This window comes from Prionailurus viverrinus, chromosome A3, assembly GCF_022837055.1.
Source record: "Prionailurus viverrinus isolate Anna chromosome A3, UM_Priviv_1.0, whole genome shotgun sequence".
NCBI lineage: Eukaryota > Metazoa > Chordata > Mammalia > Carnivora > Felidae > Prionailurus > Prionailurus viverrinus.
Window position 1 is genome coordinate 66,308,559 of NC_062563.1, and position 16,197 is coordinate 66,324,755.

General features: G+C 51.0%; 1 protein-coding gene across 2 annotated transcripts in view; it reads left to right on the forward strand.

Annotated features, from left to right (window-relative positions):
* EPAS1 (endothelial PAS domain protein 1) overlaps nt 1-15,594 on the forward strand; it is an 84,867-nt gene extending 69,273 nt beyond the window's left edge. For both annotated transcript variants that reach the window (XM_047854281.1, XM_047854284.1), the window contains exons 7-16: nt 984-1,090; nt 6,495-6,642; nt 7,301-7,515; nt 8,638-8,828; nt 9,341-9,451; nt 10,450-10,943; nt 11,828-11,954; nt 12,166-12,289; nt 12,613-12,774; nt 13,332-15,594. In XM_047854281.1, coding sequence (XP_047710237.1) covers nt 984-1,090; nt 6,495-6,642; nt 7,301-7,515; nt 8,638-8,828; nt 9,341-9,451; nt 10,450-10,943; nt 11,828-11,954; nt 12,166-12,289; nt 12,613-12,774; nt 13,332-13,483 — 1,831 coding nt within the window. In that variant the 3' untranslated portion in view covers nt 13,484-15,594. The remainder of the gene's footprint in view (nt 1-983; nt 1,091-6,494; nt 6,643-7,300; nt 7,516-8,637; nt 8,829-9,340; nt 9,452-10,449; nt 10,944-11,827; nt 11,955-12,165; nt 12,290-12,612; nt 12,775-13,331) is intronic.
* The last annotated feature ends 603 nt before the right edge of the window (nt 15,595-16,197 follow it).

The window sequence follows — 16,197 nt, forward strand, 5'->3', positions numbered from 1 at the left end:
GCTAATCTGGTGGTTCTCGCGCAGGTCTTCTTGATTTCAATGGTTCTGGTACAGAGCAAAGAGTCCTAAGAGTGTTACATGACCCTTCACAGTTCTCCACATTTGCCTGCTCTCTGCCCACTTTCCGTCAAACCCAGACACCTTACAGGGTGAAGACAGGGACGCTTGGGACAGCCGAGCCCTGTCATTTCAGAGCTACCCCTTTATCAGAGTATAATGAGGAGACCCTTTTCCACCACCTTACTCTTCTATTTCTTCCCCTCAGCACTTCCCACCTGCCCCCTTCCCTTGAAGTAGGGAGGGGCAGGTTAAAGTTCCATGGAAGGCAAGCCTGATGTCCAAGAGGTACCCGAAGTCACCAGGCAGGGCCTAAGGAAAAGCACTCAGAGAAGTGAATATCAGACACACACGGGGATCTCCTGCCCACTCTCCTCCTCAGTCACGACTTAACACACAGACGAAGGCTGACTCTGTGCTTTTTCCCAACTTGACACCACATCGTCTTCACTTGTGTTTATATCACCGTGTACTAGCATAAGCTTGACCTGGCGATCGGATCCCTGGTTTTCATTCTTGGTCTGTCCCTGGATGCTTGTGTGGGCATCAAGCAAATTGTCTGCTCTCCCTGGATCTCTGCTCCCTCGCCTGCAGAAATCGGGAGGTGGAGGGTGGGAGAGCCCCGTCCAGTGGTTGTTGGAGACTAGATGTACGTGTCTATTGGGGCTGGGGGATAGGAATCCTGACCCTCCAAACATGAGTCCGGGAAGGGCAGGAAGAGCGGAGGTTGGGTGGAGCCACAGTTGCAGGTGGACCACATGTTTTGTTTTGTTTTTTCACTTGGATGAATGGTGTGACCAGGAAGCCTGGAGTGTTTTCATCAGAATGCGTGCATTTGATTTACCTTCTGGATTTAACTCCTTGAGCCCCCGCCCACATTCATGCAGTGTCTCTTCCCACGTGATTTTTTTTTTTTTTTAATTCAGAATCACAGAACTGATTGGTTACCACCCTGAGGAGCTGCTCGGCCGCTCAGCCTACGAGTTCTACCATGCCCTGGACTCAGAGAACATGACCAAAAGTCACCAGAACCGTAAGTTCCTGGAGTGCCCTATGTGGCTCCCTTGTATCTGTGGAATATGGCCTTGAGTGAGGTGTGACCAGTGAGATAAGACCTGCTTACCTCCTTCACAGACATCACATCTTCTGTGGCAGACGAGCCCTGTGCCCTCAGGATGGTCAGAAACTGAGGCTGCCACCAGCCCAGATGACAACTTCACACAAATTAGGAAGAGGGCACACACCCTTCCTCAGGGGGGGGGACACACCCATGCCAAGGCACACAGCTTGGCGAGTGGAAGGCAGGCTGAATCTCAGTCCCCACGGGCCACCTCCACCCAACACCCACATGCAGTCAGCAGTCTGTACAACCCTGTGGGACATCTCTGTAGAGAGCAGTACGGCACAACACACAGTCAACTGGGTTGTATGCTATAGAAGGAAGTCCACGTGTCCTGAGAAGAGGAGCCCTGGGAGAGTTCAGGAAAAGGAGAGGACGGAGCACTTGAGTTGCACCTTGAAGGATGGGGGAGGATGGGGCTACATGGGTGAAAGTCGTAGGGCACAACTTAAAAGATGTGTTGAGGTAGGCTGTGGTTCTCCCAAGAGATCTTGCTGGATCAGAGAAGTCAGTTGGAGGCTATCCCAGGCATACTAGTGATGGCATATGGACACTGTGCTTTGCCCCTTGAACGAAAACCTGAATTCTAAAAGAGATTCTGGAACAGGACTGTCCAATAGAACTTTCTGCAGTGGAACTGTTCTATACCTGCATAGTCCATATGAAATGTCTAGTGCACCTGAGGAACTGAATTTTTTGTTTAATTTCATTAAATTTAAATAGCCACACCTGGCTAGTAGCTACCGTATGGGACAGGGCAACTCTAATGCATTCACTTAGCCATTTTCCTAATTCAGACATCCTATTTGCAGGTGATCCAAGACAACTTCCTTAAATCCATACAGCCCGTCAACACACAAGGACTCTGGGCCTATAACCCTATATTGCCCCACTGGGGGACAGAGAAATTTATGGGATTACTCCCCGACTTAAGGGATCTCATTTCTGAAGGAAAAGGAGGGTTGTGGGCTCTGTGGGAGCAAGGTGGCTCTTACCTTTAGCCTCAATATCTAGCACAGTGTTTGGCAAAATGCAGGCACTGAGTGATAAACCCAAGGGCAAAACACATATTTGGGAAAGAATGCTTCAAAATAAGTGGTGATAGTGATGCAGACCAAGGTGCTGAGAGGATCATAGGAGGATTAAAAATGGGTAAGGTAATGGGGCGCCTGGGTGGCGCAGTCGGTTAAGCGTCCGACTTCAGCCAGGTCACAATCTCGCGGTCCATGAGTTCGAGCCCCGCGTCAGGCTCTGGGCTGATGGCTCGGAGCCTGGAGCCTGCTTCCGATTCTGTGTCTCCCTCTCTCTCTGCCCCTCCCCTGTTCATGCTCTGTCTCTCTCTGTCCCCAAAATAAATAAATGTTGAAAAAAAAATTAAAAAAAAAAATTGGGTAAGGTAAGTCTAACAAGATTCCCCGTGGCCTTGCTGCTCTTGGGCCTCCAGGATTAGCTGTGGCTTGGGGTGGCAGTGAAGAAAATGGCGGTGCTGCTGTGTGTCCATTGTTCTTAAATCCATTGTCTGTCCTAAGGCTAGGCCAGCTGAGTTCAGAGCAGCTAACAGATTAGCAACCCCTATAAGCTGTACGTGAGCACAGTTAATATTCTCTTATGGAGTGGGATCTTCTCTTTCTAATTGGTCTCTCTGCTTATTCCTCATGGCTTTGGGGTTTGAGCTGACAGTGCAGAAGGGCCCCTGAGGATATCTCAGAGAAGTTTCTCACTCTGCTCTCTGGCAAAAAAACCAACCAGCCCAACCAACCTAGATTCAGTCCCACTTAGAGACCCAGAGATGGGTGCCCGTGGATGTGACCCAGCCCTAGCCCGCCCCAGCTTTGAAATTGTAGGATGTGGTTCCAGCCTTCATGGTAGGATTCCCCATGCTTTTCTTTTACATGATGGTTCTTGCTCCCAAAGTTATCCCAACAATGCGACTCAGGGACCTGGGCTCTGGCCCAGCTCTGGCCCAGGGCCTGGCTTTCTGGGCCTTTGCTCCTTTAGATGTAAAATTGGGGGAAAGTCCAGATTTTTTTTTTTTTATGAGCCAAGGGTGAAGTCAAATCAGGGTTCTACAAGTAGACTAGAAGGTACTAGAAGGTTCTGGAAATTCCTGGAGGACAGTATTGTGCTTTGTCTTCTGGGGTGGGAAAGTGGAGGTAACTACTATCAAAGGGAACAAAAATGATGACTTCTCACAAGGCATATAAAAAAGATTTTTTCTTTCTTCTTAGAAAATCCTGGATCCTTAAAACAGAGCTGGGGTAAAAATTTGTCATATCAGTTTCTTGCTGACTCCAGGGAAAATATGGTGCTTTTTATTGAATGTATATTTAAGCATTAGGCACACTTAAAGGTAATTCATGACCCAAATAGAAATCACAGGCTCCCTTCTTCTAATGAAGCCAAGTGAGGCTGCTCTGAGCTCAGAGGCCTTGTACCCAGCCAGCAAACCCAAATCCAGCAAAGGGAAATCTGCATGGGTTGGAAATCGTGTGAATGCCAGCTAAAACGGAAGCATCTATTTCTGTGTGTGTGTGTGTGTGTGTGTGTGTGTGTGTGAGAGAGAGAGAGAGAGAGAGAGAGAGAGAGAGAGAGAGAGAGAGATTGGGTTTGTGCAAATAAAGTTGTAGCACAGATTCACACCAATGCTGTGGAATAATTGGAGGACCAACTCTGAAGCTGGTCCAGGTTTATACACCAGCCTCCTGAGTTTCCGCATCTATGTGTGTTTTAGCCTGTGAAAGTTTACCGTTGAAATTACTGGGGAAGCTCTGTCCCCAAATCAGATTTAGATAATTGAAAGCCATCATTTCCAAATGGATTAGTAATTTATACATTGTTACTCTTGGAGGTAGGGGTGGGAAGAGCTAGGCGGGAAGGTGGGGGGGTCGGTTTCTCTTTGTTGTGTGAGGACATTATGTGCTCTTAGGAAAACAAGATTAAAGGCCATAAAAGGCCTATCTACCGGGGAGCAGGCCCCTCACCAAGGCTGGCATTAATGAGCAGATGGTTAGAAAGCAGGCGTAATTATATTCTACTGACAGAGCAGGCCCTCGCCTGCAATCACTAGAAATGCAGTTAAGACCTTTGCTCACTGTACTGTTTTATCAAAAAGAGTAAGAGCCCTGAACTTTGTCTGCATTAAGATCCCACTAAATAAGTTAACTCCAGGCACTTGAAATTGTGCAAGAATCGTTTCTTTGCAGCAAGGGATCCTCAGCAGGGCACATAAAGGGACATCAGGGAGGAAGTGATTTCTTTGGCCAAGGAGTCCCTGATGATTTCAGACCACAGCAATAGCAAATCAAGTCTTCCCAGTGAATGGCAGCTTGGGGGATATAGGAAGAGAGCATGGTGCCCGGAGTGCTGCTGTCCAGCCCAGACTGTGTCACTGTTGTCCTGCATCATGTCAAGCAGGTCACCATCCCCCCGGCTTTAGTTTCTTCCTGTTAAAAGAAGATCGTATCTGTCCTCTCTACGGCCCAGGATTTTGTTAAAAAGATTAGACAAGGCTGACACACCACTTTGGAAAGTAACATGGCTGCTTCTTATAAAGGAAGTATGTTCTTAGCGTGTGATCTGGCCGTTGCACTCCTAGTTGTACCCACAATGCGTGTCCGTACCAAGATCTGTACACAAATGTTTATAGCAGCTTTATTGGTAATAAGCAAAGAAACTGAAAACAACTTACACATCCATCTACAGGTGAATGGATAAACCAATTATGGTACCTCCATACAATGGAATACTACTCAGCTATAAAAAGGAACAAACCATGAATACCTGCAGCACCATGAGGAATCTGGAAAACATGCTGAGTGACAAGAAGCCAGACACAAATGAGTACACACTCTTGTATGGCTCCACTTACATACAGATGGAGAGAAGAGCAACATGCAGTGACAGAAAATAGATCAGGGGTGGCCTGGGACCAGGGGTGGCGATGGGGATTAACCATCAGGAGGCATAAAGAATTTGGTGGTGTGGGGGAGGGGTGATGGGAAGGGCATTTACCTTTGATTGTGGGGTGATAGCTGCAAGAGTGTGTACGTTAGTCCAAACTCACTGAACTGTGTGTTTAAAGCAGGTGCATTTTCTATTGAAGGTAAATTAAACCTCACTCCAGTTGATTTTAAAAATGAAAACCGAACCACAAAAGCCTAGATTAGGAGTCTTTAATTTAGGCTGTGATCCCGTCTACTGTTTCCACCGAGGGGACCTTTCAGTAAGTCACTCAATAGTTCGAAGCCTCCGTTTCTTCAGATGTAAAACAGGAATCACAGGAGACACTTCATGGTGCCACCATGTGTCACATGAGCTGCTGATAACACTCATCCTCATTGATCACTTACGTGCGGGCACTTCTAGTTGCTTTGCAGCAGTGCGTTCAACTTGAGATGGCTTTGACCACTGCAAAGCGCTGCATACCCGTAAGTTAGTATTTCCTGCACCCTGGAGGTGGTGCTTGTTCAATTTTTGAAGACGGTAACTGTGCCTAGAAAAACATTCATGTAAAAGACCACAAGTGGTGTTAGCGTGAACCACGCTGCCTTCCTCCACCACACAGGGCTGGTGAATGGGGAGGTGGCCCATGAGCGTACCCAGAGAACGGGGGGCAATTCTCCGCGTTTACAGAGAATCTGGGTCTTCTCCGTGGGGTCCCTCACAATGTTACCTGCAGACCTGGGGAAGAGGTGGCTTTTCCTATATAGCATTTGTCCAGGATATTCAGTCAACACTTCTGCACCTGATAAGCCAGACAGGCAGATGCCGTGCCCAGTACGAATAGCTGTGGTATACGGGTAGTTAAGAATGATTATTATCATTACTATTATTTTTATCAGTACCTCATTTTGCAGATAAGGAAACCAAATCTAAGGCGGATTGTTCTTTTCCCAAAGTCCCCATGAAGCAAGATTTTCTAATGCTTACACTGTGCCTCTTCCAGTTCTCTGTGATTTGAGTTCTGAGCTAGGATTCTGAAGAATGAATTCCCAAGGAATGAAAATGTATATGTCCAGGTTGGAAAACTACCAGAAATTCTAACATTAGACTTTAATTTAAGGAGATTTATTGATTCCTTTTTACTGGGAGCAGATGAAGAATTCCGGAGTAGGGAATGTGAGACGCCTTCCCAGGGCTTTCATACAGTAAACAAATGCTACATGAGGATTTAGAACAATCTGGAGGAGGAAAGAAGCCATAAGCAGGTCCTTGCTGCCTTAGGGGCCAGTCTTGTCTGTTTCCCCGCAGACTGCCTTCCCTGTGAGGTCTCGCTTTCCAACCTCCCTGACCTCAGACTCCGTTTCTCCTCCCCCAGTGTGCACCAAAGGTCAGGTGGTGAGCGGGCAGTACCGGATGCTTGCAAAGCATGGGGGTTACGTGTGGCTGGAGACCCAGGGGACGGTCATCTACAACCCTCGCAACCTGCAGCCCCAGTGCATCATGTGTGTGAACTATGTCCTGAGGTAAGCCTAAGAGGGCCACGGTGCTCCCTGGACTGAGGGCAGCAGTCCCGGGGAACCCAGACCTGCCAGAACCTGGGCACTACTTCCGAAAGCTCTTTGCAGTGCTGATCCTTATGACCCACAGGATTTCTATGGCTGTCTCAGGAATTATAGGACACCTGGCATTTCCCCTTCACAGTGTTTTTTTTTCCCTGCATCTTTCTCCCTGCTTGTCCTCTGTGTCATGCCTCTGACCCACGTGGGGAGGCAGAAAGCATAGTTGTCACTTAATATTTTCTAAATGGGGGACAAGGAAAGAGGATTGCTCGTTCTTTCCGGGAGATGTAACACCTTCACTCCATAGTGTCTGGGAAGAGAGTTGGAGGCGGTCACACTGCTAGGTAGAAAAACAAAAGCCCTCAAACCTATGTACACAGTGCAGCCCACACACAATAATAAAAAGCATCCAAGATGCATCCATACTCAGAGGGCACTCTTCAGGATTGCTGCCGCCATGACTCCAGACGTCATTGTGTGGTTCCTTACAAAGCACTGGCATGGGGGCCGAACCCATGTTTTTGGCTGAAAGGCTTGGCTACCTGGTATTCCACGGGTCCGGGTGTGTAAAAGGATTTTGCTGGAAAACCCGGAAGGTCTGACACACCTCTCGTCCCATCAGCGAGATTGAGAAGAACGACGTGGTGTTCTCCATGGACCAGACAGAATCCCTGTTCAAGCCGCACCTGACGGCCATGAACAGCATCTTTGACAGCAGCAGTGAGGTGGCTGTGTCTGAGCAGAGTGACTACCTGTTCACCAAGCTGAAGGAGGAACCAGAGGAGCTGGCCCAGCTGGCCCCCACTGCGGGGGATGCCATCATTGCCCTGGATTTCGGTGGGTGCTTCTTAGCTCAAAGGGGCCTGCTGAGCCTCTCTGGGTGAGGCAGTTCTGACTGTAGCAGGCTTCCCTGGCTTCAGCTTTTTCTTAACCCCTGTGTCTTGTGAATGTGGCCAGACTGTGCTGAGCCCCAAAACACAATGCATGCTCCTGCCACTAATACAGTCCTGCTTCTGACCTTGCACAGTGCCGAGTGGGGCGGGGTTATGGGGGACTCTCTCCTGAGATGTCGACTGATTTTCTGGTCCAGGCAGCAGAGAGTCTGAGACGAGGGAGGGGGCAGCAGGAGAGATGCCCTGAGGCCACTGGCACATTTTCATAGAGGATAAATCTCCACCTGGGCCTTGAAGGACAGATTGACTGTTTAGGTGGAGGGCCAGGCTGAAATAGTGTCAGAAATAATTCCAGAAATGTGGATGGAGAAACAATTCTGGCCCAGCATGAAGCCCTCATATGCACTATTTCTTACAAATGTATGCCAGTCCAGTGGAGATGCATGTCCTATGGCCCCAGGCAAAATTTTCAGCCCTGGTCCCCCTCCCGTGCTGGAGGCACCCCGAGTGTGCACCCGGGGAGCCCCATGCTCCCAGGTCGTGACCCCCATCTTCCTCCCCCAGCCTTGCACAGCTGCCCAAGGGCCAGCAGCACCTCCCCATGCTCATCCTACAACTGTCTTGGCCCCTTCAGCAGTGCTCTGGAAGGCCATGTGAGGATTGCAACCTCAGAAACTATAAAGGGCAGCAGCCCCAGGACAAGAGGTCTTGCAGCTTCCTTATTTTGTGGCAGAACTGAGGCAAATTGTCCACTTGTCCTTTTGCAACCTCCTCCTCCTCAACATTCCCAATCGCCTGTCAAGGAAGAGGGTGCTAGGATCTGAAATGAGGTCTCTGAAAATGAGATGCTCCCGGAAGGTGTTTGCTTCAAAGGGAGCCTGTTCATTGACTCACAGACCCAGTAATGGCCTCTTGGTCACAGCCAGACCTCGGAGCATGGAGGGCTGAGCCCCCAGGTACACCTTCAGAGCCTCCTCGGACGCTCTGTGCTTCCTTTGAGTTTTCTCTGCCCAGGGGTGGGCCAAGTGCTTGTGGGGGTTAAGCGGCCAGGCCCTTGTCTCCACAGGGAGCCAGAACTTTGAGAAGTCCTCAGCCTACAGCAGTGCCCTTCTGCCCCCGAGCCAGCCGTGGTCCAGAGAGCTGAGGAGCCACAGCACCCAGAGCGAGGCCGGGAGCCTGCCCGCCTTCACCGTGCCCCAAGCGGCTGCCTCCGGGAGCACCACCCCAAGTGCCACCAGCAGCAGCAGCTGCTCCACGGTGAGCACCCCGTCTTGGGGTGAGGACACTGAAAGGGTGGGCTGCTCTTTCTGGCTGCTGCAGGATGGCTGAGTAGACCGCCCAGACAAGAATACTGCCCGCATGCCCCTCAGGCTATCCCAGAGTCCCCTAGGGCAGTGGTAACCCTTACCTGCCGGCTGTTCCAGCAGTTTGCCATTAATATCTGTCTGCCCCCCCCCCCATCTATGTGATAAGATCCTTGAAGATGGGGGCTCAGTTACACACAGCTTGGAGCCCGTGACTCATTCCCTGTGCAGGGCAGTAACCATCCTGCTCGAGGCAGACAGCTGTACAGTTTCTGGAGCATTCCCCTCCCCACCACTGGCCCCTGGCCATAGCCTTCTTGTAAGGACTGTTCCCTCTACACATGCTTGTTCCACGGATTGGCGTTGACTCTGTGGGTCCAGAAATAGATTTCTCCTTTCACCTTGGACTTCTGGGAAGACCAGTGTCCTACTCTTGACTTGGTCACCCTCCTTCCTGGCCCCCAGCCCAGCAGCCCCGGAGACTATTACACATCTCTGAATGACGATCTGAAGATTGAAGTGATCGAAAAGCTCTTCACCATAGATACAGAGGCAAAGGACCAGGGCAGCACCCAGGTAGGTGGACCGTGAAGGCTCACGCCCATTCTTGCAGCCTCGTTCCTTTTGGCGGAGACCAGTGGGAACACTTGGCCAAGGCCCTGGTCTTAACTGGGAAATGGAGCCGGTGGGTAGCCCCTTCTCCCCCCTCTGCCCTCGGCTTTGCATGCCAAATCCAGCTATTGCATTCTTTAAAGAGGCCCTATGTTCAAAGAGCATCTCCAGATTTGTGAGATGTTTAGAAGCAATAAGGAGCAATTACTCTCCTCACACACACCTTCACCTTAGGATTCTGTAAGAACAATTTTTATTTGAAATGGATTTAAAAATGACAGGTGTCTGACAAATTTTCACTTACGCACAACTTTTTAGGAATGCACTTGTTACAGAAGGGCCACTGTTCTCAAAACGTTATAAAAACGAGGAGGTGGGTGGATATTTCACAAAGTCCAAGAAGAATTATTAATCCCCCTTTGTCTCAGTCCCAGTTATAAAACAAATCCCACCTGGCTGCTCAGCTGGTCTCTTTGCCCTGCCTCGCACAAGCTCCCGCAATTCTGTAAAACGTCCTTTGTGCTGGGGCATATAAAGCTGTTTCTGGCTCTCCAGGAGCCCCTGGGTATGCTCTGGCCCCAGGGGTAGTCACCACAGGCAGAGAAGTCTTACTGGGGCCACAGGAGAGAAGGGGGGGGGCGGGTTTGGACAGGTAGACTGGAGAGAGGAGGGTGTTTTAGTTGGGTGAGGCAGTGACAGCAGTGTGGGGCAGTCTGGGGCACAGGCTGAAGAGGGGTGGACCCCTGGAAAGGCTAGCATCACGTGCGGGGAGACGCGTACATGGGGTAGACAAACCTGGGTTTCCTTTTGGTGGGCAATGGCCGGAGGTGCTGAAGCAAGGGAGGGATGCCGGGAGGGGCACGGGAGATGGGGGGCAGGGCTGTGAGGGGCAGACGGCTGCTGGACCAGTGTTCTCAGGAGGCACCAGCCTCACCGCTCCTCTGCCGCTGCCCTGCCCCCAGACGGACTTCAGTGAGCTGGACTTGGAGACCCTGGCCCCCTACATCCCCATGGACGGGGAAGACTTCCAGCTCAGTCCCATCTGCCCCGAGGAGAGGCTTCTGCAGGAGAAGCCCCAGTCGACCCCCCAGCACTGCTTCAGCACCATGACGAACATCTTCCAGCCGCTGGCGCCTGGGGCCTCCCACAGCCCTTTCCTCCTGGACAAGTATCAGCAGCAGCTGGGAAGCAAGAAGATAGAGCCTGAGCACCGGCCCCTGTCCTCCATCTTCTTTGATGGCGGCAGTAAAGTGTCCCTGCCCCCGTGCTGTGGCCAAGCCGGCACCCCTCTCTCCTCCCTGGGAGGCAGGTCCAGCAGCACACAGTGGCCCCCTGATCCGCCATTACATTTTGGGCCCACGAAGTGGCCTGTTGTGGATCAGCACACAGAGTCCTTGGGGCCATCACCGTTGGGGGCCCCCGTCAACTCGCCCCATCTCTCCGTCTTCAAGAAAAAGTAAGTGGCAGAGACCCTTGGCTGCAGCAGCAGACTCCTACTGTAATCTCTGGGGCCCCAGAAAGGCTCCCTGCCTCCTCCCCTTCTCCCCCACCACAGCCTTCTCTGTACTCAGAGTCTGGATGCGTTGAGGGAATCACCCCAAGGTATGTGAGGCCTCAAGCAGGACACATTTCTATCAGGGCTAGAGACCAAGAGGGGACTGAGGCCTAGAGAAGGAAGAGAAGGGGGCTGTTGAGGGCCTTGAGCCCCACCGTCTCTCTCTTCAGACCAGGGTTCATCGGCTGAGCCACAGAATGCAAAGAATGATTTGAGTGACTATTTTCTTAGTTCTCTCCTAGAACCCTGATTGAGAAAAGCAAAAAGATGCCCTTGATTCGCCCTGCCTTTTGGCTTCCCAAGCTCCTAGTGCAGGAACGTCTTAGGGCTCCTTTAAATCTCCCCAGTAAGCCTCATGCCAACCAGCAGGGTGCTCACTGGGCAGAGTCACATGGTTGGGATGTGACTTCTAGCTCCCAGGACCTACTGGTTATGCTTCCCTGGGGCACTTGCCCATCACTGGTCCTCAGTGGGGAATGGTTCCGGGCAGTGGTACAGGGGAGAGACAGGGCAGGAGCCAGAGGTCTTAAAGACAGATGGAATGAGGTCAGGCCTAAAGGCTGTCTGGGTACAGCTGGGCCAGCAGGCAAATGTGGAGGGAGGTACAGGTGATCTGAGCCATCGGTATCTCAAGCCCCCTGCCCCTCCTCTGGGACTCTGCCCTTTGGGTCTTAGAGCCAGCACGGTCAACTATTGGTTCTGGGAGGGCCCCTGGAGCAGGGGGAAGGCCCTGGGGGGTGTGGGGCTCCCCACTTCTTCACAGCTCACTCTCTCGGGCTTGGCAGGTCTGCAAAAGGCTTTGGGCCCCAGGGCCCGGATGTGATGAGCCCGGCCATGGTAGCCCTGTCCAACAAGCTGAAGCTGAAGCGACAGCGAGAATATGAGGAGCAGGCCTTCCAGGACCTGAGCGGGGTGAGCCATCTGCCTGGTGTGGCCTAGGGACACTGGCTGGGGGTGGAAACAGCCCGAGAACAGAGGTCCGGCCAGGGCAGAAACTCTTCACGATGGCTGTGAGGGCTCAGAGAGCCTATGACGGGCAGCAGAGAGGGATACAGCCTTGCAGAGAGAGCAGCCCACCCCCGACTCAGTTTGAGGAACAGGTCTCTGGCCTTCTCCTCTCTAGATCCAGGGGGACCCATCAGGCAGCAGCACTTCACATCAGATGTGGAAAAGGATGAAGAGCCTCAGGGGCAGCATGAACTGCCCTTTGGTGCCCGACAAGTTGCTGAGCGCAAGCGCCCCCAGTGGTAAGCAGCAGGCCCGGGCCTCCTGGGGTGCTGGGGGGACAGTGTTTGCAGGGGCCCACCCGGGATCCCCCACCGTCTCATCGCCTGCACCTCTGAGCCATGGTAGAACAGGGTGGTGTCCTCTGCCCTGCCTTCCACACACCCAGCACCCCCTTTCCACTCTGGCTCAGCCGATACAGTCAGAAAGCTCTGGGTTCTGCTGCCCCAGGAGCTGGCTCTAGTTCCGAGCACCTTTTGTGAAGGAAGGGGGATGCTGGGGGCTGCACGGCCTCTCCCTTCCCTCGGCCTGGCACTGCCCTCACTCGCCGGCATTGGTCTTTCAGATGAGTTCACCCAACTTCCCATGAGGGGTGCGGGACAGCCTCTGAGACATCTGCCGCCGTCTGCCATGAGCCCCAGGGAGAACACCAAGAGTGGGTTCCCCCCACAGTGCTACGCCCCCCAGTACCAGGACTACAGCCTGCCGTCAGCTCCCAAGGTGTCAGGTGAGTGTGTTCAGGAAGTGGACCCACCATGCTAGGGTCTGACGGGGGACAGAGAGCGCCAGGAGCTGGATCTCACAAGGCCACAGAGCTCAGCAGGGCACGAGAATGAGACTGACGCCCTGGAAGGCAGCTACCTTTCCAGATTTTTACTACAGCAGGGGCTGGGTGCCATGTGCCCACAGGGCTCTAGAAGGGACATCCAGGGCCCTTTGGACCTACGAGTCCCCAAACCCATGTCTTTTGCTCAGGGTTTCATGTTGCCATACTGCCTGCTGCTCACTCCCATAGCAGGAGTGCCGCTCTGCCTTCAGGCAGGAACTGAGCGGAGGACGTGCCCAGAGAGCTCTGCGGGGGCCACCCTCCTGGACCTTGTTCTCTGGGTTAGGCACCTGATGCCCGTCTTCCTCCCTGGGCTGCCTGAGTGTGCTGCCATTTACAAAACATAGATACCATCACGAAAAGGGTACTGTTTGGGGGAAACACGCCAGAACCCCTCTTATGGAAGAGACCCTTTTGGCACATTTGGTACCATGTTTTTAAAACTCTCATTCTTTCAGGCATGGCGAGTCGGCTGCTTGGGCCCTCCTTTGAGCCCTACCTGCTGCCCGAATTGACCAGATATGACTGTGAGGTGAATGTTCCTGTGCCAGGAAGCTCCACGCTCCTGCAAGGAGGGGACCTCCTCAGAGCCCTGGACCAGGCCACCTGAGCCAGGGCCCTCCACTGGGCAGGCCCCCCGCCCCCCTGCCCGCGCCGCCCCACCAGCTTCACTCTCTACGTCTATTTTTGCAACTAGGTATTTCTAACACCAACACACTTTTTACAAGATGTACCTACCTGGTGAACTCGCCCACGTCCCCACGTGGTGGCCTTTTTCTAAAGATGCTCACTTTAGTGTATTTTTAAGATGCACAGTTGTTTTACCTGCTGTGTTTTATTCTGTCAATGAAACGTTCTTAAATTTTTAAGATTTTTCTTCCCCCGACTTTGATTACTTCTAATTTATATTATTCATGGGTCCCTCTGTCTCGCTCTCACACACACGATATCCATACTAACGAGTTTTGTGTACATTTGTTCTCTTGTAGGGAAAGCTTTGGCTTCATTTAACTAAAAAGGTCTTGTTGTTGTTGCCAAAGAGAAACAAAATAATTTTGCTTTCCAAGCTTGATTTTCATGGCCTCTTCCCTCTCAAAGCCCTTCCTTCTTTTTTAAAACTAATCACCATATAATAAATTTCCATCTTTTCTTCTTTTCTTAAGCTGACTCTCGGCTCTAATTTTGACACAACTGTTGGGGAAAAGGAAAATGCAAAGGGTGGGCTCCAGCATATGGGGTTAACTGTGAAGGTTGTGTAGTGTGGCTTTTCCCCCAGTGTGGTTTTTCTCCCGCATTCAGTGGATTTGTTTGGTAATTATTATTCAAAAATATAAGAGTTCTTTAAAAAGAAAAGTTATATCTGGGTTAAGTGTTTATCATATATATGGGTACTTTGTAATATCTAAAAACTTGGAAATGGAATTCTGCTCACGAAATCACTTTAAGATCTTTTTGAAGCTGTCCATTTTCTCTCCCCTGGTGTTGCTGACACTGCAGATTGTACAGAACTCCCACGGGCCTGTACCAGCACTGCTCAAGGCCTCTTGCTGGTGGCTTTTTGCTTCGGGGATATGCCCTGGGCATGACAGACAATCCAAGACGTGGAATCATAAAGTGTGGGAGCACTGTGAGCTGTCTTCTCGTGTTCTATATGTATTATGTATGTATGTATGTATGTATGTATATTATTGCTGCCAAGAGGGTCTGATGGCATGTCATGGGGTGGGGGTGAGGGTGGGGCAAATCTAAGGGAGGGGAAGTGCTTTAATTTTTCTTCAGATTTTGTTGCCAGCCCTTCAAGTGCACTGAGCTATGGGACCCAAAAGGTCTTTCACATGGCACATTTGGGTATTTCCAGAATTACCACGAGACGGTTTTGGTGGGAGTTCATGAAAGACAGGATTCAGAAATGGGGGTCGTGATCCAGCCATGGTGCTCCCAGCTTACCAGCCGGGAGCACATGTTGCTGGCCTGAGAGAGGATATGGGAAGGGGGCACAGCTGGTCCTGACCGGCCACACACCCCTTCCTCAGCCTGCCATTAGGTGGCCCAGCAAGGAACAGCAGGCAGACTTCCTGGGTGGCCCCTAGCCTCAGGCCTTCCCCAAGTTCTGTCTGTCACCTGAAGTGACTTATTTAGGTAGGAAGCACTGAAAATCAAGTGTTCTCAGAGCACTTTGTAACTCACTGGGTAAGAAGGACGATACCTTTTTGGTTTTTAAATACCAATCACATGGAGCTTTTCTGTCCTGGATACAACAAGGAAGTTTCTAGAAACACACACAAAGCACAGCAGGTAAAGAATTTGGTAAAGCTGGAGGGATATATTGCCAAAAACACAACAAAAAAAAAACAATTTCAAAAGAAATCTCTAAGAAGAATGACCCGGTCGCTGCATTGACCAAATCACACTTTAGCACCACCGCTTTGCCCCACACACGACGGCAGAACTTGAAGGGTTACTGATGTGTAAATGCTGGTGTTTGGTGTTTGATTTCCTGTGTGTGTTGCCTCAGCATTAAGGGCATTTTTACCCTTGCAGTTTTACTAAAACACTCTGAAAAATATTCCAAGCTTCATAGTAACCTTACCTGTCAACGTAACGAGTTCATGAACATTGTATTGTCAAACTCCTACTGACAACATTATTACTATAGGGGAGCTTAACTTTATAAAGAAATGTATTTTGACACTGATATCTTATTAAAGTGTTCTGATCCTACCACTGCCGGTGACTCTTGTTCCGTGGGGACTTATCATGGGCTACACCGACATAAAGCAAAGAATCTGTTAAACGGTTTACAGACCACCAACCTTGGTGCTGATCTCTGTGAGGCAATGGAGGCCAGCCGACAGGAAGAACAGAGCAACATTAACACTTAGGAACGGCTCAAGACCGGGCACCATGTTGCATTGTCCATATTTCCCACATATTTTTCTGTCTGCTTCTGGGCCCTTTCTCATATCCTAGGGGGTCCCCAAGGACAGAAGTCACGGCCCTGCTTTCAGAAGACTATGTGAAGCAGCGTGACAGCTGCACGAAGGGTCAGGAAGGACCTCCATTTGGAGGTGGCAGGGCTCCAGCGGGACCTTCCCAGGTAGGATGGGAAGGGCAAAGACCGCCTCAGACCGAGACCATATGTGATGCATTCTCGAGTTCAAATTTTACTTTTCTAAATCATGACCTGCTTATGAATAGGCAGCTGTCTCCATGCAGGGCTGGGGAGACAGCCGGCAGCAGCCTCTGCTTACAACCATCAGTCCTAGCACCGGCCATTCCAGCATATTCCTTTGACCTCTGTGGCCCCAATGGGAACTGCTTGAC